Here is a 26,534-nt window from a genome sequence, read left to right on the forward strand (position 1 = left end):
GTTTTGCTCCCTATCCATCCTGTCCATGCTCCTCATAATCTTGTACACCTCAATCAAGTCACCCCTCAGTCTTCTCTGCTCCAATGAAAACAACCCAAGTCTATCCAACCTCTCTTCATAACTTAAATGTTTCATCCCAGGCAACATCCTGGTGAATCTCCTCTGTATCCCCTCCAGTGAAATCACATCCTTCCCATAATGTGGCGACCAGAACTGTACACAGTACTCCAGCTGTGGCCTCACCAAGGTTCTTTACAACTCCAACATAACCTCCCTACATTTGTAGTCTATGCCTTGATTGATAGTGTTCCATATGCCTTTTTCACCACCCCACTAACAAGCCCCTCCGCCTTTAGAGATCTATTGACACACACACCAAGGTCCCTTTGTTCCTCGGAACTTCCTAGTGTGATGCCATTCATTGAATACTTCCTTGTCAAATTACTTCTTCCAAAGTGTATCACCTCACACTTTTCAGAGTTAAATTCCATCTGCCACTTAGCTGCCCATTTGCCCATCCTGTCTATATCTTCCCAAGATACTTAACCTCACTGTTAACCACCAGGCCAATTTTTGTGTCATCCACAAACTTACTAATCCTGCTCCCCACATAGTCATCTATATCATTTCTATAAATGACAAATAATAGGGGACCCAGCACAGATCCCTGTGGTACACCACTGGACATTGGCTTCCAGTCACTGAAACATCCTTCTGTCATCACCCTCTGTCTCCTACAATTAAGCCAATTTTGAATGCACCTTATCAAATTGCCCTGTATCCCATGTGCATTTGTCTTCTTTATAAGTCTCCCATGTGGGACCTTGTCAAAGGCTTTGTTGAAATCCATAGAAACTACATCAACTGCACTACTCTCATCTACACACCTGGCCACCTCCTCAAAAAATTCAATCAAATTTGTTCGGCATGACCTCCTCCGAACAAAGCCATGCTGACTATCCTTGGTCAAACCTTGCCTCTCCAAGTAGAGATAGATTCGCTCCTTCAGAATTTTCTCCAATAGTTTCCTTACCACTGACGTGAGACTCACTGGCCTGTAGTTTCCTGGCTTCTCTTTACAACCCTTCTTCAATAGCGGAACCACATTAGCTGTTCTCCAGTCCTTTGGCACCTCCCCCATGATCAGAGAGGAATTAAAAATTTGGGTCAGAGCCCCTGTGATCTCTCCCTTGCCTCCCTCAGCAGACTGGGACACAAATCATCCGGACCTGGAGATTTGTCCACTTTTAAGCCTGCCAAAACCTCCAATACCTTGTCACTCCTTATATCACTTTGCTTAAGAACCTCGCAGCCTCTCTCCCTGAGTTCGATACCTTCACAGAATTCCTCCACAGAAAGCCAGCATATGGACTCAATAGGCCAAATAGCCTCCTTCTGTGGAGTGATGTCTCTGACTCTGATGTATGACAAGTATGACAAGTATGACATAGCACGGATGTGATCAATTTTTCAGAGCTGCCATTGATCCATAAGTATAGGTTACAAAATTGAGCTCCACAGCAACTTTGGCGCTAAGGGAGCCACGTTACTGAAAGCATACTGGAGGCATGTGAAGCATGACCTATGAGTGTGTAGAGTAGGTGAATTGTAACATCAGTCAATGTATAATGCTGATCTAACATTTGCAACCTCATCACTCTAGCTAAAGCTCTCTCTTAATCTCATAATTAACTTCATAGATCTGAACGTGCATTCAGCAGCAGGAAAGACCCTCAACTAGCGCTATATACAGGGGTCATCAGCAACTTGTAACTGAGTTGGTGATCTCTAGTTACTGGCTCTGTTTGATTTTTAGAAATGCTTAATGTTTTGAAGAGTTGATTAAATTTATTGAAGTCTTTGAAGGAGGAAGTGGTGCTGCATGTCCTTGGTTGTGACTTTAATGGTCCTGAATACACCACTTGCTCCCAGTCATGGTTGGTGTATTTACAATTCCCCTTGGCAGCTTCATAAGAGAGAAATGAGCAAAGAAGAGAACAAGCTGCTCATAGAGGAAGGAGGAGGGCTCTCAGAAGGTGGTGTTGTTAGATAAGGTCCTTCAGAACCACATCTCTTACCTCCACCTCACTCACCTAGGAGCAGCATGTGCACTGTCTTTGTTTAATGAAGAAGTTTTTCACAAATGTTATGACACAGCAGTTGGTAAAGATTGAGTTGTTCAAATCCCAGAGGGAAACTTGAACAACTTCATAACCTATATTTTCAATTAGTATGTTTGAGATGCAGCTTTGAATTCAGGAATATGACCACCGAGCCTCCAAAGAGTTTTTTCGATAAAACTAAATTAAATGTTTATTCATTTAACAAAAAATTAAACACATACACATGTCTACAAATTACTATCATTATAATGTTTAAACAAATCTCCAAATTAATCACTCCCAGGTAAATCTTCGCCAAGGCAACAGTAACCCATAGACCAGGCAAATTTGACCTTACAAATTCAAAATGAGGTTTCTTGCAGTTTGGTTTCTTTGCAGACACAGTTGAAGGCTTTCAGGCTGGTTAGATCTTAAATACCTCTGTTACACACGCAAATTCCTTTCTGTTTATACCTAGCTTCCCCTTTGAATTTAAATTTTCCATTGTATTACTAGGTTTTTAATTTTACCTCTCCTAACAATAATCCTTTCATTCCACCAATTTTATTAGTAATATAAACACATTGCTTGGCATATCCAGCTAGGTGCAAAATTTTACCCATTCTTTTGAATGGTTTATTCAACAAATGCAAATTGCACTTTTTAACTTCCTTACGTTTATCTAATTAACTTCTCAAAACTATACTATACATCAAAGTACCCAGACTAGCTGGCTTTAATTCAATTGAGCCACCCACACACAAACACACACACACACACAAATATAGACACAGACCCTACTACAATTCCAATTTAAAAATAATTTCCAATAACATTATAGACTATCCCTTCATGACACAGATCTTAGCCATATCTTGCAATCAGAACAGCTGCCACAGAGCAGGGCAAAGATGATGTTGACAGTGGCTGAAGGTGATTCTAACCCTCAGTTCATCAGCAACTGGATCCTTCCAGGCTGAAACATATGACATCTACTAGTTTGCCACTCATTACTGCATCAGAAAAGTGACAGACACCTTTTATGTCAGGAGAGGGGTGTTCTTTGTGTTCTCCCTGACCACTGAAATGCAGGAGGTGTATATGTGTGGCTTTGCCTCGATAGCGGGCTTCCCCATGGTGCGGGGCACCATTTTCTACACACATGGCTCTGCAGCTGCTGCATCTCAATGCTGATGTGCACGAGTTACTACTTGCTGAATGTACACTTGTGCATTGAGCATATCATGTTAGTGAATCTCTGTTATCCTTGAAGCAGTCATGATGCTTTCATTTATGATTTTCTGCCAGTCCGTTGTACCCTCAATCTTTTTGTCACCACATCAGACAAAATGATCACAGCTGGGCAGCTGCACTCTGCAACACTCTGGTGAGCATGCATAGGATGAGAGCCAAGTACCATAAGAAACATCTTGGAGAAGACCACTGGGACATTGGACCAATGGCTCAACTGCTGTAGATTAGCCCTTCAGTACTCACCAGAGCAGGTATCGTGATTCATGGCTTTCTGCTGTATTCTCCACAACCTGGCCATCATAAGGGTGGCCCTTGCTACCATGGATATGGCAAGTACCTCAAGAGGGGCAGGGAAGAGGAGGAGGAAAGGAGTAGATGACTGGCACATCCATGATCATGTTGACAGGGCTGTCCATGATCACCTCATTCAACTACGGTTTCCATAAACAAAACCCTAAATCCCAATTGTACAATAGCCCCAACAGCCTTTTGACCACAACGCTGAAAGAAAAGCCACCACAAAACCATTCCATACCAACTTTATCCAACATAACTATTATTCCATACAAAAATTTCCTGGCCTGGTGCTCCTATGCAGTGCTATTCCAGTGACTGAAGCCTGGCTGGTGGAAGGCTGTTGACTTTCATTAGGGAAGATTGTAGATGGCCTTGCAATATACCCTTGAGTTGCTTTAGGTCTGGAAGGCCCAGCTTCACACTGCACAACCTCAGCATTAGCCTGCAGTGGCTGGCTGGCAGGCAACGGCAAGGGCAATGGTGGAGCACCAATGCTATCATCCTGAGCTGCTCCACAGAGCCACTGCTATTTCCCCAGGGTGGTGCCTCAGCATTAGGAATAATATGCTGGAGCACAGATTGTTGGACTGCTGTGGAATCCTGAAAGCTCCTTTGAGCACTGCAACCATTATGGCAGTAATCTGAGCCTACTTGGAAGCAAGCTGAGTTTTCGTGTTCAGTGTGAACTTCCACTGCAATTGTCAGACATTGCAGTGGAAGCTGAGACATCAGCCATCAGGGGTAGTATCGTAGCCAGATCCACAAGTGTTCTCATGAAGTTGGCCACCATTACTGTGTTGGAAAGGATAGTCTCCAAGCACTGCATAAAATTCTGTGCCAAGTTGGAGACAGACTTCTCCATGATCTGAGGGGAGACCACAGGCTTTATAGCAGGTCAGCTAATGCACCAAGCATTTTATTATGCTTACCCATCAGCCTGTTTCTGTACCACCACATTGAAGTTCATATGTGAGTCATGTGTAACAGAGCTCTTATACAGCCTCACCCTCTGGCGAACTGGCACCTGCATGACCCTTTCCCTGGTTGTAATGAGTGATGCGCAGATCATCTCTCTATTCTCTGAAGAATGCATGGTACCAGTATCTGTCTAAGAATTACAGAAGCACAGAACTATTACGATGTAGAAGGCGGCTATTCGGTCCATCGTGTCTGCACTGGCTCTCTGAGCATTTTAACTTAGTGTCAATCTCCTGCCTTTACCCATAACCCTGAACATTGTTTCTTTTTAAATAATCATCCAATGCCCTCTTGAATGACTCAATTGAACCTGCTTCCACCACACTTCCAGGCAGCACATTCCAAACCCTAACTACTCGCTGTGTGAAAGTTTTTTCTCACCTGACACTTGCTCCTTTTGGAAAACATTTTAAAACTGTGCCCTCTGGTTCTTGATCTGTTTACAAGCAGGAACAGTTTCTCCCTATCTATTCTGTCCAGACTCCTCATGATTTTGTCCTTTTCCACTGTCATCCTAAACCTTATGATACAATGATCGCTGTCTCCTAAATGTTCCCCACTGTCACTTGATCTACTTGGCCCACCTCATTCCCAAGAACCAGGTCTAGCAGTGCCTCCTTTCTTGTTGGAGAGTATGTGATCGAATGGTGGTGTTCCTTCCTCATCAGTTTCTTGCACTTCTTGACCTTCAGGCTGCTGCACCAGTTGGCAGTTCTTGGGGATCTGAAGGAAGAAAGACACAAGGGTAAGGAGTGGTTGGGGAAAAGCAAAAGGTATATGCTTAAACCAGGTGCATCTTTTATATGAGAAGAGATTGTGGGGCGAAGAACATAAAAATAGGAGTAGGCCATTCAGTCAGTTGAGTCTGCTTTGCTATTCAATTAAATCATGGCTGATCAAGGCCACATTTCTATATCTACCTCAATGCCACTTTTCCTGCACTACCTCCATATCCCTTGATGTCATTAGTCTCCAGAAATCTATCGATTTATGTTTGAACATGCTCAATGATTGACCTTCCACAGCCCAGTGGGGTAGAAAATTCCAAAGATTCACCACCCTCTGAATGAAGAAATTCCTTCTCATCTCAGTCCTAATCAGCCTTCCCCTCATCCTGAGATTATGAGGGAGAAGTTGGATGTGAGAAGATGGATTAGGTAGGGACCATATCATTATCTTCTGTGGCCTCAGCCTCACTGCTGGCCACAGCCTCAGCAACTGCTGCTCCAGTTATGGTGACCCTTGCAGGTGAGGACATGCAGCCTCTCAACAAGACTAATGGATGTCTGGGTTCTCAGCCAAGCTTACATAATGAAGATTGACTGACAGCCCAGATATCCATTACTGTTATTGAAACAACTCCAGAGAAAACATTGCTTGATTGACAGCTCTGGCTTTCTCATCTCTGCTGACAATTTAACAATATTTATTTACACAAACTTAATGGTTTTTTGTGGTTTCTGCTTTTGATACTTTAAAGGTCTGGATGATTGACACTTTAATTGCCTTATAGTGAAATGACTTTTTTTAACATAGAAGAAAGTAATGAATGAATGAATTACTTCTTTAAAGCTTTTTTATACACTATCACTATAGGGTTCTATACATTGGTTCTATACTGTGTATAGTGAGTCAATGAAAGTGCCATAGCTTGGCATGGGGGCATGGGGAGGGCCTTTGGAACTCACTTTTAAAAAGTTCCCTGATGCATACTAGGGTTCACAAATCATCTGAGGTGCTGTGAACCACGACTCTTTAAAAACCTGGCCAGACTCCATGAAAACTACAGAGGAGTAGGACATGCCTATCCCAGCAATTGAACCGGCCAGATCAGGAGTGCCAGATGCAAACTTTAGACAGGATCCAGCCTGCACCCTTTAAAGGCATTCCCAAAAATCAGACAGTCCAAGAATGGGGTCCGGAATTCCAGAATCAGGACATGCCTGCCATTTTTAAAGGCTGCTGAATCATCCCGGCTTGATGAAAATTCAGCCCTTAATTTCCTTGTCCCACTGCCTTTTAAGGACTTGCATGTATGGAAGGTCCTTGCAAATCTACATTTTTCAAAATGATGACATTTATAGTACACTGTCTTTCCATATTAGTCTTCCCAAAGTGCATCACTTCATTGAACTGCATCTGCTATTGCTTTACCCATTTCATCATTCTGTCTATGTTGTCCTGAAGTCGACAACTCATCTCTACTAAGCTCTTACCAAGCCTAAGACACAGAATCACTGAATTGTCACAACACAGAAGGAAGTTATTCGGCCTATCATGTCTGCACCAGCTCTCCAGAGGAGCAGTTTACCTCGTGCCACTCTCCCGCCTTCTCCCTGTACCCCTGCATTTTCTTCCTTTTCAGATAAGCTACTTCTAAAAACTGAAGAGTAGTGGACCCAAAACTGATGCTTACAGAACTCAATGTTCTGTCTGTTGACTATCTGTCAAACACCCATCTATTGTCACTCTGTGCTTCCTGTCACTGAGCCAATGCCTTATCTAAACTGCTACTTTTCCCTTAATTCCATGAGCATGTATCTTCTTAATAAGCCTCTTTTGCCTAAAGCCTTCCAAAAGTCCTTTTATTCGTCTACTTCACTACTTGATCAACCTCTGTTGCCTCATCAAATAATTGAATCAAGTTAGCCAGTCATGATTTCCCATTAACCCGTGACTTTATGAATAAAAGTTTATTTTGTCCTTGAGAATGGTTTCCACTAACTTCCCCACCACCGATGTGAGGCTGGATGGCTGTAGTTTCTTGGTTTATACCTCTTCCCTTTCTTAGCTAGTGATTTGACATTCACAAGCCTCCAGTTCTCCAACACTATTCCTGTATCCAATGAGGATTGAAAGATTGTGACCGATGCCTCTGCTTTTTCTATCGTTTCTTCTTTCAGGAACCTAGAATGTGTTCCATCTGGAGCAGGTGACTTTACTAACTTTGAGTAATGCTAATCTTTTTAGTGCACCTTCCCTGATCCTGTCCATAACTTTCCTCTGCTATTTTAGTGTAACCTTCATCCACTGCCTTTATGAAGATAAATGCAACGTACTCATTTAGTAGTGTAACCATGTCCTCTGCTTCTACATGAAGATCTCCCTTTGGATCATTAATAGACCTAACAAATTTCCAGAGCTAGAGCTTGCATTTTATATGATTATAGATTGTTTCAGGGTTCAGTGTCATGTTGCCTCCTAATTTTCTCATAGCCTCACTTTACCTTCTAAATTACCTTTTTCAATTCTCCCCTGTTTAAATATTGCATCAAACCAGGGCTTCACTGTATAATACTGCTCATTATACCACCTCTTCACATGTTAATTTATTTTAAAGTGTAGACACTGTTACCTAGGTAAACAAAAAAGTTTCCTCTTCTCAAAACTGTACAAAGTGGCTGTTGCGTACAATGCAATTGAAGGTCGTTATAAAAATGCTATTGTGTGGTTGTTTTGGGGGAGTATGCCAAATATTTTCTATTTTTTTTACTTTTTTTTCTTTTTTTCCCTTTCTCTCCATAGTGAATGGAACTTCTGGAGCTCCAGAAAACAACCCTTCTTGCACTGTTAACATTCCTATTGCACCAATCCATAGTTCTGCTCAAGCAATGTCCCCTACTCAGAGTATTGGACTTGTCCAGTCTTTACTAGCCAATCAGAATGTGCAACTTGATGTTTTAACTAATCAAACAGTTGTTGCAGGAGCAGTGGAGCGCACTTTGGACAGTTCCAGCCAGTATGCAATTTCCAATAGGTTTTCTAATCCAGGACAGACAATGTTTGGAAGCATGGAAACAGGCCGAATGACTGGTGTCTCACAACAGCCGTCATCACAGATCTCGGGGATGGTGCAGATTCCTGCTGTGGAGCATGTCGAACGAGAACCTGAGCACTGTCAAAAAATCAAACCGATGCGAACAATGCCACAGTTGGTTGAAGGCAACACGGTGGCATTCTGTACAACCCCTGAAATGCAGTTAGCTAAAATAAATGCACATCCACCTCCTCCATATCCAGGAACTACAACAGTATCAGCAGCCACCTCTGCCACTGCTCCACCAGTGGATATTTGTCTGAAAAAAACAGATTTCTCTCTCTTTCCTACTGGACATCTTCAAACCCCTCTAGGTTATGAAAGAATCACAACATTTGATAGCAGTGGAAATGTTGAAGAAGTGTGTAGGCCTCGCATGAGAATATTGAGCAATCAAAATATGTGTACGCTCCCAGGCCCAGGACAGTCATCATTACGCTTGCCTTCAGCAGATGCTAAGAAGATACAACAGGTATATGGTACACTGAATAGGCTAAGTGTTGCTCACTGTGTTATTCCTAGTGGGGATCCACCACCTTATCCTGATACAACTAATAGAAGTCAACGTGTTGACAGTAATACTATACAAGTGCCATTGCGCAGTGATAGCAAAGATGCCATAGCAAAGGTGTCTCAACTGTTAGACTCTCATAGGGTTATTCAACATGGTCACAAATCAAAAAGCAGCTCTGTGTCTGCACAGTACCAACAAACTTCTCTTAGATCTCCTGCTCTCTATACCTGCAGTCAGTGCATCAGCAATGGAAGCAACAATGGTAACATTAATACTAGATCAGAAATACCTACTGGGACTGGTTCTCAGCATAGCACTGTAATTGTCCACTCAACTAGTACATCACCCCTCTCTTCTCAGTCATCTTATAATCTCCTGAGTCCTCCAGACAGCTGTCATGATAGACCTGAATATGTTAATAATGCTTTCAGTGAGGATGAAACCATTTTGCAGCATTGCCAAATTGAAAAGTCCATTAGGCATATTGCACTCACTAGTGAAATGAGTATGAAGCGGCCACCTCCATATCAGTGGGACCCAACAGGAAGCGAGGAGATTTGGATCCCACAAGAACGGCCAACTCAGATTTCTGCAACAGGAAGCCATAAACCACCAAGTCCCTTGCTGGAGCAATCACATGTGGAAATATCTCACTTACCATTCATTCCTATTAAATCTCCTACCAGCCCAACAGTCACTTTCCAATCAAACTTTGGATTCACTTTACCATATCCAGTAAGTTACAGTGCATCTCCTATTGCAGCATTTCAGGCCTCATTTCCTTCTTCAGAAGCTATAGGCCCACCACCATACCCACAGCAAGACCCTTCTGTAGTTATCCAATCTGGTTATCCAGCTAACATTGGCTGTTGCCCATTACCACCAATGTATCCAACCAGCAACACATTTTCTAGTTTACAGCTTCCTCAGATTACATTACACCAATGGAATGCCTATGGTGCTTGTTCTCCGATGCATAGTTCACAGGGAACTTTAAGCTCAAAGCCAGACTTACTTGTTGAGAAATCTGGAATGCCTCAGTTTCCAGCAGACCAGCAAGATCACACAGGAACTGAGGTCATTGTGGAAACAGCTAACAACTTCCGGGAGGTTCTCTCTCTGACAGAATCTCCTGTGCCCCAGCGAACTGATAAATACGACAAGAAAAGCCGTAAACGGTTAGACAGCAGACCAGAGGAGGCAAATATGCAAGCAGTAACTGAAGGGAAAATAAAAAAAGAGGCAAAGGCACTTACAGACTTCAATTCACTCATTTCTAGCCCTAGACTAGGAAGAGAAAAGAAAAAAATCAAAAGCCAAAAGGATCAGATAAAATCCAAAAAGTTGAATAAAATAAGTGAGTTTCAAGACAGTTCAGAAAGTGAGCCAGAGTTATTCATTAGTGGAGATGAATTGATGAATCAGAGCCAGAGCAGCAAAAAAGTTTGGAAAACTAAGAGGAATCTAAGGACAACAAATGAAACTGATGAGCTGAAATGTCGAAGAGCAAATGAAAAAGAGGACGGGAAGTTGGGAAATCAAGGTTTTGTGTATGTAATGGCTAACAAGCAACCACTTTGGAATGAGGCAACACAAGTATATCAGTTGGACTTTGGAGGAAGAGTGACACAAGAGTCAGCAAAAAACTTCCAAATCGAGTTGGAAGGGCGACAGGTATGTAAAATAGTGTGTAAAAAATCAATTGTTGCAACACATCGCAATCAACATTCACTGTAATCTATTAATTTGTTGACTTTTATTTTAAAATTATTAGTGCTCATGGAACCATGAGAGTGTGCTGGTTTGGTGCTCATAATATCCATGGGAGGGTTCTGGCTTGTGCTAATGATACCCATAAGAGGGTGCTGGTTTGGAGCTCATGAAACATACAAGAGGGTTCTGGTTTGGACAAGGTACTGAAAGTTATTACTGTAAGGAATACTCGTGGAGATGTATTCCTTAGTGTGAGGGTGCTTCAAAATGAACTGTATTTAACAATTGTGTTTTCATGCATAGCCAGACTCAATAGCTTCCAATTTTTTGGCATTTGCAAAAACACAGACAGTTAAAATGAAAAGATGGTAATCATAATTCTTAATTTTTAGATAGAATCCTTTCTTCTAAAAATAATTGACTATAGATAAGTGTTACAAATTTATGCAGCTCCTTTAGATGGGTAAGAGATTGAAAATTCCAAAATGCTTTCTAATGCTATTTGCAACCCTTTGGTTTTTTTTCTAGATATTCTTTCAATCACTCCAGTTTCAGTAGGCAAGTTAAAATGGACATTTTCAGAAATAAATCTTTACCTCAGGTGAAATCATTTAAGGGTTGCAAGGATGAAATAGATGTCAAGGGCCTATGTGGTTCTACAAATCATTTAACTGCTGATCATATTTGGATGCTGTTTGTTATTTAACCTCCATCTTCTATGGTAATTTCTGTCAACTAAAATAGTAAAGTCACTTGTAAAGAGCTAAGTTTAGAAAATTACGAAGTGTATCACTTGCATTTTTTAAACTGGATAAATAATGGAATTTAATTTGTATAACCCCCCAAAATGTGTATGGGGATCCCAGTATGCGATTAACCTGCGTCTATTCATTGGTATGCAAACAACCTGCTGCTTTGCAGGTTGCTATTTTCAATCAGCATTACCCTCGCTTTTCACTGGCTGCAGATATCAATTGCCAGGGAGGGGGTGCTGATATTGCAAGTAAGTGGCTAGTGCTCCTTAAAGACAGCCTGCATGTCTCAAAGTGAAACTGCGTGATGGCTGTAAAATGTAGTGGAAGTATTTTGAGAAGTGCTTTCAGGAATGGCTGAATATTGCAATAGAGAGCAGGCACCAAGGTTTTCAGAAAGTACACTGGAGGTCTTGATGCAAGGCATGGAGGCATAAAGAGACAACCTGAAGGGTGGCAGGAGGCAGTTCAGACAAATGCTCAGCAGACAGTGGAAATAAGTGGCAGTGGAGGTCAATGCCTGACAGGTTGCTCCAAGAACATGGATGCAGTGCAGGAAAACATTGAACAACCTGACACGAGTTGTCAAGCTAAGTAACTTCATCTTCAAATGGCATATCAACTGCATCACTGACTTCACTACCCCCAAGACCCCAGCAGAAACCTATCAACAATCTCTATCAATCAGTATGCAACACTTCAGTTCATAAGCTTTACCTTACCCTCACACGCTTAGCACTGTTTTAAGTCTTGCACAACCCAGTACCTATCCAACCATGACAATCACATCATGCATACCAATGAATGGATGCAGGTTAATCGTGTACAGGGCATCACTGAGGAGGCTGGAGGGATCGATGATGAGGATTTTGGCACACCCAATTCGCCTTCTCTCTCCTCCTTCATACCATAAGGGAATGGTAACATAGGGGTAATGTTACTGGCCTTGTAAATTTTCTTTTTTTTTGTCATTCATGGGATTTGAGTATTGCTGGCTAGGCCAACATTTATTACCCATTACTAATTGACCTTTGTGGTGGTGAGCTGCTTTCTTGAACCACTGCAGTCCATGTGGTATAGCTACACCCACAGTGCTGTTAGTGAGGGAGTTCCAGAATTCTGACTCAGCAACAGTGAAGGAAAGGTGACACAGTTCCAAGCTAGAATGGTGTGTGACTTGGAGGGGAACTTGCAGGTGATGGTGTTCCCATGTGCCTTCTGCACATTCTAAATGCTGGAGGCCATGGATTTGGAAGGTGCTTTCTAAAGAGCCTTCCAGAGTTTCAGACAGGTCAGGGGGCGGGCTGAAGGGCAACAGGAAGGCTACCCAGGGAATTTTACTGGCCCACCAACCCCCATCCCCAACACCTACAAAGTTGCCAGCGAGGGCCTGTAAAATTCTATCACAAGGTTTGCCGTGTGCTGGTGCGGACTGCTTGAGGAAATCAGGTGTTGCGAATGGTACTGAACACTGCAGTCATCAGTGAACACAGCCACTTCTGACCTTAAATTGGAGGGAAGGTCATTAATGAGCAGCAAAAGATGGTTGGATCTATCCTGCAGTAATATCTTGTGGCTGAGATGATTGACTTCCAACAACCACAGCCATCTTCCGTTGTGCTTGGTATGACAGTGGAGATAGTAGCATAGTGGTAATGTTACTGGACTAGGCTCGGATTAAAACTCTGGACGCACTGCCATGGCAGCTAGGGGAATGTATGTTCAATTGATTAATGAATCTGGAATAAAAATCTAGTCTCAGTAATGATGATCATGAGACTAACAGATTGTCATAAAAACCCATCTGATTCATTAATGTCCTTCAGGGAAGGAAATCTGCCACCCTGTCTCTATTTCTAAGCCAATATTGGATTGAATCCAGGAAACCAGTATAAAAGCCAAGGCTAAAGCGGAGGCCTGAGACCAAGAGCGAGACCTAACCGATACCAGGGGGGATAAATAGAGCAGTAACAGAGGAGGCCTGAGACCAGGCGCAAGAGAGCTGAGGGAGATCGATTGGGATAATTAGAGCTAAATTGTGAACAGACAATCCAAGTTCAAGGACATGGGAGATCAGGTTAACACTACTAATTAGAGAAAACATTGTGGTGTTACAAAGAGAGAATGTCCATGGGGAGCAAGGACAGAATTGAATTTGTTAGAGTAGAGAAGTATGATCGTGCTTTTGGAGATATTCTATAAGCCTCCAAATAGTGAGAGAGAAATAGAGGAGCAAATCTGCAGGGAAATCAGAGAAACGTGTTCAAACTATAGAGTAATGTTACTTGGGAGACTTTGATTGCCCAAATATCAATTGGGATAATGTTGAAGTAAAGGGTAAGGAGGGGGAAAAATTTATGAAATGTGTTCAAGTATATTCTCAGTCCAACTAAGAAGGAGGCATTTGCAGGCCTGCTGCTGGAGAATGAGGTGTGCCAAGTGGATCAAGGGCAGAATTTAACAGGTGGTGGGGTTTCCCACCCCATCACCCAAAGAGCCGTGGGGAATACGTCCCCGTCAATGTCAGCTACCCCTGAACCATTTAAACCTGTATCCTTGTACCATCAGCTAGTTTTTCTTTGTCTACCTTATATAAATATGTCTTAATCTTGTACAACTATCTCAAATCTTCCCTCAACTTCCTTTGCTCCAGCAAGAGCAACTCCAGCTTCTCCCTTCAACCTAAATTCCATCATCCCTGAAACTATTCTGGTAAATGTGCTCTGCTCCTTGTGAAAGGGAAATCATCTTTAAATAATCTGTTAGAGTTCTTTGATGAGGTAACATTCAAGGTAGATAAAGGGGAACCAGTAGATGTGGTGAATGAATTTCCAAAAGGCATTTGTTATAGTACCACATCAAAGCAGGATAAGAGCACATGGTGTAGAGGTAACATATTAGCATGGATAAAGGATTGGTTGGCTTACAAGAAGCAAAATAGGGATAAATGGGTCTTTTTCCAGATTGGCAAACTGTAACTAGCGGAGTGCCAGAGGGATCAGTTGTGGGTCCTCAATTATTCACAATCTATATCAATGAGGTGGATGAAGGGAGTAAATGAATGGGAGCTACATTTACCAATGACACCAAAATAAGTAGGAAAGTAAGTTGTCAATAGGAGAGAGTGAGTCTGCAAAGGGATATAGACAAGTTAAGTGAGTGAACAAAAAATTGGCCAAATGTGAGCATGTTCACTTTGGCAGGAAGAATAGAAAAGCAGCGTACTATTTAAATGAAGAAAGATTGCAGAACCTGGTGATACAGAGGGATCTAGGTGTCCTGGCACATGTATCACATAAAGTTAATATGCAGGTAGAACAAGTAATTAGGAAGGCAAATAGAATGTTGGTGTTTATTGCAAGAGGAAGGAAATATAAAAGTAGGGAAGTTTTAGTACAACTGTACAGGGCCTTGGTGAGATCACATCTGGAGTACTGTGTACAGTTTTGGTCTCCTTATTTAAAAAAGATGTACCTGCTTTAGAAGTAGTTCAGAGAAGGTTGATTGGATTCATCCTTGGGATGAAGGGATTGTTTTGTGAAGACAGGTTGAACAGGTTAGACCTATACCCATTGGTGTTTAGAAGAATGAGAGATGATCTTATTGAAACATATAAGATCCTGAGGGCTCTTGATAGGGTGGATGAGGATGTTTCTTCTTGTGGGGGAGACTAAAACTAGGGGACATAGTTTAAAAATAAGACCTCTCCCTTTTAAGACAGACATGAGAAACTTTCTCTCCCAAAGGGTCATTGGTGTGTGGAATTCTCTTCCTCAGAAAGTGGTGGAGGCTGGGTCTCTGAATTTATTTAATGCAGAGTTAGACAGATTTTTGATAAGCAGGGGAGTCAAAGGTTATGGGGGGCAGAGAGGAAAGTGGAACCAAGGGCACAACCAGATCAGCCATAATCTTATTGAATGGTGGAGCAGGCTCAAAGGGCCAAATGGCCTATCCCTGCTCCTATGTTCCTTCTAAAGCACCCTCACATCCTTCCCAAAATGTGGTGATTAGAACTAGACACAGTACCGCAGTTGTGTCCTAATCATAACTTTATGAACGTTCAATATAACTTGCCTGCTTTTGTATTCAATACCTCTACTTATGAAGCTGAAGATTCCAGAGACTTTGTTAACTGTCAGTGTGTTTTGCTGCCTTCAAAGACCTATGCACATGAAAGCCCAGGTCCTCTTGACCCTGTACCGTCTTTAGAGCTCTGCCATTAGATATATATTGGCTTTCGTTATCCCTTCTGCCAAAATTTATCACCTCTATGCTTTAAGTTCTGTCTGCCCATGCTGCTAGCCAATCTATGTCATTTTGCAGTTGATTGGCATCATCCTCACTGTTTGGCAGACCTGCAAGTTTAGCATCATTGGGAATTTTGAAATTTTATGCTGTATTCCAATATCCAAGTCATTTATGTATACATAAATAACAATGGTCCTTGAACTGACCCTTGGGAAATACCAAAATCTACATCCTTCAGTCTGAAATTCAATCCATTTACCATGACTCGTGGAATTTTTCACCCGGAGATTAAGTGTGCTGGCGGGCGGGATAAGCAGCGTGTTTCCCACTGGGTGGTGGGGTTTGGAAGCTCATTAGTTATGCACTGCTGAGCAGCTCTCCAAACCACATGGCGGGCACTGATTCTTCCGCCCTGCCATCACCTAATGGTTTCGAAGGTCCTTCCGCCATACTTAAATGCCAGTTGAATACACACGTTCACTATGTGTAGCCCAGCTGTGTCATTGCTAGATCCTGAGAGGGCCCCAGGACAAAGAAGACGGTTGCCCTGAAGTTCAACCATGACTCCCTTGAGGCTCTTGGCTGAGGTGTTCGCCAACGCCCAAGGGATGGATCCAGGAGGTCCAGCAACCTCACCTCGCTGACCTGGGAGGCAGTCACAGAGGGGGTCTTCTCCATGGGCAACCGCCAGTGAAATGCCCTGCAATGCAGGAAGAGGATGAATGATCTCATCCACTCCGCCAGGGTAAGTCAACTGTCTGCTCACTCCAATCTCACACTCTCATAATGTACTCAAAGGGTTAGACTGCTCAGGGATCTCACACAATATTAGCAGGGGAGACATCAGCACTGATTGTCTCGCAGACACATTAACATCACCAGTATCTTATCCAAAATGCTACACAAACAGATTCTTACTCGGGAGAGCTGAGCACACACAGCACACATGCATGCTTCCCAATCTCTGCTTCATCCCTTCTCATCACATTCCATCCATTTGTCTTCATGCAGGCCAAGCTTGCCCACTACAGGAGGGAGAGCTCCCAGGCTGGAGGAGGGATAGCCGATATCCAGGATCACTTGATTTGAGGAGGATGTCACCAAGGTGGCAGGGGAGGACAGGGATCGCTCTGTGGTGAAGGCGAGATCAGCCTCTCCCAGCAACCCAGTACGGATGAGCCCTCCATGAGTTGATCACATTCTGACATTCACAGTGAGTGACATGGAATGTTTTATTCTGCCTGCTCATGAACTAAATCTATCTCCTCTTTCTTACAGACACCAGCGGGCCCAGACAGAGCTGCAGACAAACCACAAGCCCCAGCCCCCAGGCCACCTGAGAGGAGGATGCTGAGGACGCTTCAGATGAAGACCGCCACTGCATTCACCTGCACACTCCACCAGCAGAGAGACACACACCTCAGTAGGTCAGGGATCGAGATTAGACTCGGGGTCACTTTCTAGAGAATACTTCACAGACAGTTCTCCACAGCAGTTGGAGGCAGTGATAGCCCAGGTCTCTGCCTTTTGGAGGACTGCTAGAGAACAGGCATCCGCTTAGAGTCAGATGATGATCCTCTGGAAATGACTGTCTCTAACATGCTAGAGATGCAAAGACAGGTGGAGGAACATCAATCAGAGTTGTGAGAGGCAGTCAACAGACTAGAACAAAGGATGGAGGAGGCCGTCTGTGTTCTGTCTGACGTCATGGCTCCGACATCCAAGTGCCTCGAGGTCACAGTGGGAACAGCGACAACCGCCTTGGAGACCTTGCTCCAGCAGGTTCGGCTGAATTTGCACTCGGACCTGCATACCACCGCTCTAGGCATAGGTGAGATCTGTCAATGGCTAGGTGAGAGGAGGATGAGAACCTCAATCTTCCTCCAGGTGCCCCTTCTCCTCAAGAAATCAGGCAGGGGCCCGTGGGCACCCAAAGGTGGAGGACCATCAGCTGGACACCCCATGGCCATCTACTCAGGTGACTCCAAGAGTGTGCAGTCGATCTCAATCCCCCTTGCCCTATTACCCCATTGTCTCCATCTCCACAGGCCAAGGAGGGTACACCTGCCCCACAGCAGGAGACCAAAGCAGGCTGGGCCCCTCCAGGCCTTGGGGCTGCAGGGAACACCCACTAATCTCAAGCAACAGGGTGTAGCAGTCAGCAGGCTGCCTGCAACTCTGCTGCAGATGTCAGGGATGCACCTAGACCTAGTGGTAGGGTTAGAAAGACTAAGAAATTCTGAGATCACTATGGAGGCATGGGTGTTCACTCATTGTATATATCATGCACCTTTGTAAATATATTTCTTGCTTATTGAGATGAACTGTCATCACTTTCCTGTTAATTAAGATCAGGGCCTGCTGCCAGGTAGCTCTTAAAACGCCACGTGTGCAATTGATTGCACCGTGCGCTATAGAAATCCCAGAAATCTAGCAGCATGGCTAGCTTCATCCAGTGTAAACTTTATATAACTAACAGCCTTATTTTTGAGGGCATCTGTCATCTCCTTTTACATTTATGTGTTGAGGACCAAGAGATGCCACATTGGTCCCCTGTGGATCCCTAGAACAAGCTGCTTGCTAAAAAATTGAGTGTGGCAGTGACCTTCAGGGGCACTTTAAGGAGATGCCCTCCTGGTCCATGAACATCAGATCCTCTTGCATATGTGGCAGATAGGAGCCACCATATCTTTGGACAAGTGTTATGTGTGCGGCACTGTCTCATACTCATCTCCAAATAGGAAGGGTGTCTTCAGGTATTTCCTTGACTCCTTGACCTTCTCAGCTTCTGGGGCTGTCCTGGACCATCACCGATGTAAGACTAACTGATTTATAATTGTTTGGCATTTCCTTTGATCCCTTTTTAAACAATGGAACTAGATTTGCATTTCTCCAGTCCTCCGGTATCTCCCCTGTATCTAGTGAAGATTGGAAAATCATCCTCAGAGCATCTGTTATCTCCTCCCTGACTTCATTCAGCAGCCTCGGAAACAATCCATCTGGCCCTGGCGACTTATCAACTTGTCAAGGGACTTCAACCCTTCGAGTACTTACTCTCTCTTAATGACTATCCCCTCCAATATCTCACAGTGTTCCTCCTGGACTGCTATATCTATATTCTCCCTTTTCTTTGTAAACACAGAATCAAAATATTCATTCGAAACCCTTCCCACAGCCTCTGCATCTACACACAAGTTTCCATCTTCATCTCTGATAGGTCCCACTTTTTCCTGAACTAATCTTTTAGCATTAAATGTATTGGTAAAACATCTTTGGGTTATCTTTAACTTTACTTGCTAATCTTTTTTCATGCCGTCTCTTTGATTTCCTTATTTCCTTTTTTACTTTGTCCCTGCACTTCCTTTATTCGTCTAGGCTATCTGCAGTGATTAGTTCATTGTGCCTATCATATGCTTTCTTTTTCTGTTTGATCTTCCCCTGTATTCGTCTAGACAACCAGGGTGGTCTAGATTTGACAGTACCACTCTTATTTTTGTAGAGGACATGTCTACTTTGTACAATTAGGATCTTGCTTTTTAGTGCTTTCCACTGGCTTTCCAATGTTTTATCTTCCAGCAGTGCTATCCAGTCCACCTCAGTCAAGTACCTTCTCACTTCTGCAAAATTTGCCTTCCCCCAGTTCAAGACTTTTACTCCGACCTTATCTCTGTCCTTTTCCATGGTAATGCTAAATCTGACTGAATTGTGATCACTGTCCCCGAAATGAAGGCCATCTGTCACTTTACCCACTTGCCCTTCTTCGTTCCCCAAGACTGGTTGAAAAAGTTTTCCTGGACACACTGCAAGAATTTTTCTCCCTCAGTGCCCCTTATATTGTTTGAATCCCAGTTGATATTAGGATAGTTGAAGTCTCCTACTATTATTGCCCTCTTGTTCTTACAAGCAGAAATTTGCCTACATATTTGTTCTTCTATCTCCCTTTCATATTTATTGATGGAGTCTCACTATTGTTTAGTTTATTCATTCCTTTTAGTGGAATATATTTTACATGCAAGTTCTATTCTCAGCTCCTCAAAATAAGCTTTTCTCCAATCCATTAACCTGATTTTCAACATTATTATCCCCTTTCTATTATCATCTTAAAGTATATTATATTGTAGTCACTCTTGCCTAGATTTTCCCATATTTTTACTTCTCTTGTTTGCTCTGGTTCATTCACCATTCCTCTTCTTCCTTTGGGCACCATGCCCAGAGAGCATGGGTGACCATGCACTTCCATTGGATTGGTCTATGATTGTGCTTGGCAAAGTACTGCAGTGGTTTGCCATTGCCTTCTGCAGTACGGCTGACCAGGAAACTCTCCTACTCTTACTGCCTGCCATTGGGCGTATTGGAAGGATTTACAGACTGATAATCAACCTGTTTGGCCACATTATGAACGTATCTTGCATGGCCATCAAGCCCTGAAGTTAGGCTTGAACTAGGAGCTCCTGGCTTAGAGGTAGGGTGCACTACCACTGCACCACAAGACCTCCCCACTTCATTCACCATTGCTAGATCCAATAGCAAGTCTTCCCTAGTTGACCTTTTTAAGATCATAGAATGGTTCAGCACAGGAAGCCATTCAGCCCATCATATCTGTGCCAGCTCTTCAAAGGAGCAATCCACCTATTGCCACTCGCCTCCTCCCTGTAGTCCTGTATATTCTTCCTTCTCAGATAACAATTCAATTCCCTCTTGAATGCCTCAAGTGAAACTGCCTCCACCACACAGTCAGGCAGTGCTGCATGAAAAAGTTTTCCCTCATGTCACCATTGTTCGTTTTCCAATTACCTTAAATCTGTGCCCTCTTGACCCTGATCCTTCTACCAAAAGTTTTTCCCTATCTACTCTGATCAGATCCCTCATGATTTTGAAAGCCTTAATTAAATCTCCTCTCAACCTTCTCTTCTCCAACAGTCCCAACTCCCCAATCTATCTCCATAACTGAAGTTCCTCATCCCAGGAACCATTCTTGTGAATCTTTTCTACACTCCCTCATGCCTTCACATCCTTTCTAAAGTGTGGCGCCCTTAACTGGACGCAGTACTGCTGTTGAGGCCAAATCAGTGTTCTATGCAGGTTTAACATAACTTCCTTGCTTTTGTACTCTTATGTCCTTATTAATAAAGCCCCAGGATGCTGTATGCTTTAGTAACTGCTCTCTCAACTGCCCTGGCACCTTCAATGCATTATGCACATATACACCAGGTCCCTCTGCTCCTGCGCACTTTTAGAATTGTACCCTTTATTTTATATTGTCTCTCCATGTTCTTCCTATCAAAATGAATCACTTCTCACTGCCCTGCATTAAATTACATCTGTCACTTGTTCGTCCATTCCACCAATCTGTCTACACTATCTTCATCAAAATTCACAATGCCTCCATGCTCTGTTATGTTCGCAGATTTTGAAATTATGCCCTGCACACCAAGGTCTAGGTTATTAGTATGTCAGGAAAGGCTAGGGTTCTAACACTGAGCCCTGGGGTTTTCCACTACCTCCCTCCAGTCTGAAAACCATCCATTAAACACCACTATGACAAAAACAAAAAAACTGCGGATGCTGGAAATCCAAAACAAAAACAGAATTACCTGGAAAAACTCAGCAGGTCTGGCAGCATCGGCGGAGAAGAAAAGAGTTGACGTTTCGAGTCCTCATGACCCTTCGACAGAACTTGAGTTCGAGTCCAAGAAAGAGTTGAAATATAAGCTGGTTTAAGGTGTGTGGTGGGGGGGAGAGAGAGAGAGAGAGAAGTGGAGGGGGTTGGTGTGGTTGTAGGGACAAACAAGCAGTGATAGAAGCAGATCATCAAAAGATGTCACAAACAACAGAACAAAAGAACACATAGGTGTTAAAGTTTGTGATATTATCTAAACGAATGTGCTAATTAAGAATTGATGGTAGGGCACTCAAGGTATAGCTCTAGTGGGGGTGGGGAGAGCATAAAAGATTGAAAAATATTTAAAAATAATGGAAATAGGTCTGAAATATCACTGCTTGTTTGTCCCTACAACTACACCAACCCCCTCAACTTCTCTCTCTCTCTCTCTCTACCCCCCCCACCACCCCACACACACCTTAAACCAGCTTATATTTCAACTTTTTCTTGGACTCGAGCTCAAGTTCTATCGAAGGGTCATGAGGACTCGAAATGTCAACTCTTTTCTTCTCCGCTGATGCTGCCAGACCTGCTGAGTTTTTCCAGGTAATTCTGTTTTTGTTTTGGATTTCCAGCATCCGCAGTTTTTTTGTTTTTATCTCTGTGTTTAACTGACTGCCACTGCTCTTCAAGAAATGCCTACCTCCTTGAATAAGTTCTGTTCTTCTCTGCGACAAGATTTCCGTACCTCTCTTTTGCCTTGCTCACCTTCATTGCTTTCCATTTCCCTCCTGGTGTTTGACAAGGTGTTTACTAAAACCCGCTTTCACAGCCATATCTCCTTTCTCAGTGACTGTCTCCGTCTCCGACTTACCCCACGTGGATTTCAACTGAAATTCCACCCCTCATGTTTTGAACCCACCCAGGATTATAGGTATCTCCGGGACATAAAACGTTTCTCGGACTGCTGTTCCCATCACATTCTGAAATCCACACTCAGTGCCATGCGCCGCCATATGAACACACTCGACCTCTCCCTCCAGCAGTACCGCCGTACCCTTTTTCAAAGCTGCGCGTGCCCCCAGTTTCATTTTATTCTTCGGCTCATCCGACGCCTCAACAAGAAACTTTTTCTCTTTCTCTCAAGTGCTAAGGAACGCAAGCTCCAACAACTCATCGACACCAACACCCATCTAGGACCCTCCACCCTTGCCTGTCCCTCCGTCCCCACCCCATCTTCCAATCCCAGCCCCAGCCGTGTATTCACTATACCCCCTGACCTTCCCCTCTCCGATGCTGAACGTTCAGTGCTCAGCAAAGGACTTAGTTTCATACCCTTACACCCCCACCTCAATGAATTTCGGGCTCGGCATGATGCTGAACTCTTCTTCCGCCGTCTTCGTCTCCGGGCTCACTTCTTTGGGCAGAAGTCCTCTCCCCATTCAACAGATCCTTTCACCCATCTCCAATATTCTCCCTCCACCTGGACCCCTCCCTCTGGATTCTTACCTTCTCTTGATCTTTTCACTGAGAACTGTCGGCGCGACATTAGTCGTCTCAATTTCTCTGCTCCTCTCACCCATTCTAATCTCTCTCTCTCTGAACTTACTGCACTCCATTCTCTCAGGTCCAACCCTGACATTGTCATCAAACCTGCTGACAAGGGTGCTGCTGTTGTTGTCTGGCGCACTGAGCTCTACCTCGCGGAGGCTGAGCGTCAACTCGCAGACACTTCCTCCTACCTCTCCCTGGACCATGACCCCAACACTGAACATCAAGCCATTGTTTCCAGGACTGTCACTGACCTCATCTCCTCTGGGGATCTTCCTCCCACAGCTTCCAATCTGATAGTCGCCCAACCTCGGACGGCCCGCTTCTATCTCCTACCCAAAATCCACAAACAGAACTGTCCCGGTAGACCGATCGTCTCAGCTTGCTCCTGCCCCACAGAACTAATTTCTCGTTACCTTGACTCCCTTCTCTCTCCCCTTGTCCAGTCCCTTCCCACCTACATCCGTGATTCCTCTGACACCTTACGTCACATCAACAATTCCCAGTTCCCTGGCCCCAAGCGCTTCCTCTTTACCATGGACGTCCAATCCCTCTACACCTCCATCCCCCACCAGGATGGTCTGAGGGCCCTTAGCTTCTTCCTCGAACAGAGGCCCGAACAATCCCCATCCACTACTACTCTCCTCCATCTGTCTGAACTTGTTCTCACACTGAACAATTTCTCCTTCAACTCCTCTCACTTCCTCCAAATACCCGCATGGGCCCCAGCTATGCCTGTCTCTTTATGGGGTATGTGGAACATTCCTTGTTCCGGTTCTACTCCAGCCCCCTTCTACAACTCTTTCTCTGGTACATCGATGATTACTTCAGTGCTGCTTCATGCTCTCGTTGGGACTTGGAAAAATTTATTAATTTTGCTTCCAATCTCCACCCCTCCATCGTTTTCACGTGGTCCATCTCTGACACTTCCCTTCCCTTCCTTGACATCTCTGTCTCAATCTCTGACTGTCCACCAATATCCATTACAAACCCACCGACTCCCACAGCTACCTCGACTACAGCTCCTCACACCCCGCTTCCTGTAAGGACTCCATCCCATTCTCTCAGTTCCTTCGCCTCCGTCGCATCTGTTCCGATGATGCTACCTTCAAAAACAGTTCCTCTGACATGTCCTCCTTCTTCCTTAACCGAGGCTTTCCACCCACGGTCATTGACAGGGCCCTCAATCGTGTCTGGCCCATCTCCCGCGCATCCGCCCTCACACCTTCTCCTCCCTCCCAGAAACATGATAGGGTCCTCCTTGTCCTCACTTATCACCCCACCAGCCTCCGCATTCAAAGGATCATCTTCCACCATTTCCGCCAACTCCAGCATGATGCCACCACCAAACACATCTTCCCTTCACCCCCCCTATCGGCATTCCGTAGGGATCGCTCCCTCCGAGACACCCTGGTCCACTCCTCCATCACCCCCTACTCCTCAACCCCCTCCTATGGCACCACCCCATGCCCACGCAAAAGATGCAACACCTGCCCCTTCACTTCCTCTCTCCTTACCGTCCAAGGGCCCAAACACTCCTTTCAAGTGAAGCAGCATTTCACTTGCATTTCCCCCAACTTAGTCTACTGCATTCGTTGCTCCCAATGTGGTCTCCTCTACATTGGAAAGACCAAACGTAAACTGGGCGACTGCTTTGCAGAACACCTGCGGTCTGACCGCAAGAATGACCCAAACCTCCCAGCCGCTTGCCATTTTAACACTCCACCCTGCTCTCTTGCCCACATGTCTGTCCTTGGCTTGCTGCATTGTTCCAGTGAAGCCCAACGCAAACTGGAGGAACAACACCTCATCTTCCGACTAGGCACTTTACAGACTTCCGGACTGAATATTGAATTCAACAACTTTAGGTCTTGAGCTCCATCCCCACCCCCTTTCTGTTTCCCCCTTCCTTTTGTTTTTTTCCAATAAATTATATAGATTTTTCTTTTCCCACCTATTTCCATTATTTTTAAATATTTTTAAATCTTTTATGCTCTCCCCACCCCCACTAGAGCTATACCTTGAGTGCCCTACCATCCATTCTTAATTAGCACATTCGTTTAAATAATATCACCAACTTTAACACCTATGTGTTCTTTTGTTCTGTTGTTTGTGACATCTTTTGATGATCTGCTTGTATCACTGCTTGTTTGTCCCTACAACCACACCAACCCCCTCCGCTTCTCTCTCTCTCTCTCTCTCTCTCCCCGCCCTTCCCACCCCCCCACCCCCCCCCCCCCCCACACACACACACACACACACACAGACACACACCTTAAACCAGCTTATATTTCAACTCTTTCTTGGACTCGAACTCAAGTTTTGTCGAAGGGTCATGAAGACTCGAAGCGTCAACTCTTTTCTTCTCCGTCGATGCTGCCAGACCTGCTGGGTTTTTCCAGGTAATTCTGTTTTTGTTTTTCATTAAACACCACTCTCTGTTTCGTGTCACTCAGGCAATTTTGTACCTATGTTGCTACTGAGCCTTTTATTCCATGAACTCTAACTTTAGTCACAAGTCTGTTGTGCTGCGGTTCATCAAATGCCTTCTGAAAGTCCATGGACATCATATCAACAGCATGACCTTCATCAACTCTGTTACTTCATCAAAAAACGCAAGTTAGTTAAACATTGTTAGTGAAACCTTAACAAATCTTAACAAACTAATCTTTCCTTAATTAACCCGCATTTGCCCAAGTGACTATTAATTTTGACCCAAATTATAGTTTCCAGAAGCTTCTCCATCACCCAAATTAAACTGACTGGCCTATTATTTTTGGACTTATATTTACACACTTGTTCAAAAAAAATGTGTAACATTTGTAATTCTCCAGTCTCCTGGTCTAAGTCCAAGGAACATTGGAAAATTCTGGCCAATGGCTCTGCAACTTCCATTCTCACTCCCTCAGTATTTTTGGTTGTATCTCATCCAGTCCTGGTGCCTTATCAACTTTAAGTATAGATGGCCTATCTAATATCTCCTCTTTATCGATTTTAAAGCCTTTTCACCAAGATTTGCGCAGCAGCATCTTCCTTGCTAAAGACAGATGCAAAGTATTCATTTAATCCCTCAGCCATATCACTGCCTCTATGAGTAAATCCCCTTTTTAGCCCCTAATCGACCCCACTCCTTTTACCATCCTTTTACCATTAAATGCCAATAGAGGATTTTTGGATTCCCTTTTACTTTAGCTGCTTTTCATACTGTCTCTTTGCTTCTCTTATTTGCTTTTTCACTTCTCCTCTGAACCATCTGCCTGCTTCTCAGTTGTATTATCCACCTGACATCTGTCATAAGCACACTTTTTCTTCTTCATCTTAATCCCTATGGCCTAAATCTTCTGGTCTCCAGATCATCGGAGGTGGGAGTTGTATGCCAAGATGCTGCAGAGGTTCTGACGTACAGACAAATGCAGAAATTGCCCAGGAAGTTTAGACTTTGCTGCCTGGGACCCACTGCTAATGACTCCAACCCTGACCTCAGGGCAGAGACTTGGGCCAGATCTGCTGGACTTACCTGCACACTTACCTAAGAAATGTTAGTTTAGTATCTGGTCTAACTCAGTGGTTAGCCAGGGTAACACAACTGACCAGCCCCCAACCACCCCACTATCTCCCCCCCAATCTCCAGACTACCCCCCAACACCCTGACTACCCCTCTGACCACCTAACTACCACCCAACCTGACTACCCGCCTCACCCACCT

General features: G+C 43.9%; 1 protein-coding gene across 1 annotated transcript in view; it reads left to right on the forward strand.

The window, feature by feature from the left end:
• tulp4a (TUB like protein 4a) overlaps nucleotides 1-26,534 on the forward strand; it is a 491,793-nt gene that overhangs the window by 459,468 nt on the left and 5,791 nt on the right. The window contains exon 13 of the mRNA XM_041217482.1: nucleotides 8,157-10,636. Coding sequence (XP_041073416.1) covers nucleotides 8,157-10,636 — 2,480 coding nt within the window. The remainder of the gene's footprint in view (nucleotides 1-8,156; nucleotides 10,637-26,534) is intronic.

Source organism: Carcharodon carcharias, chromosome 2, assembly GCF_017639515.1.
Source record: "Carcharodon carcharias isolate sCarCar2 chromosome 2, sCarCar2.pri, whole genome shotgun sequence".
Taxonomy (NCBI): Eukaryota; Metazoa; Chordata; class Chondrichthyes; order Lamniformes; family Lamnidae; genus Carcharodon; species Carcharodon carcharias.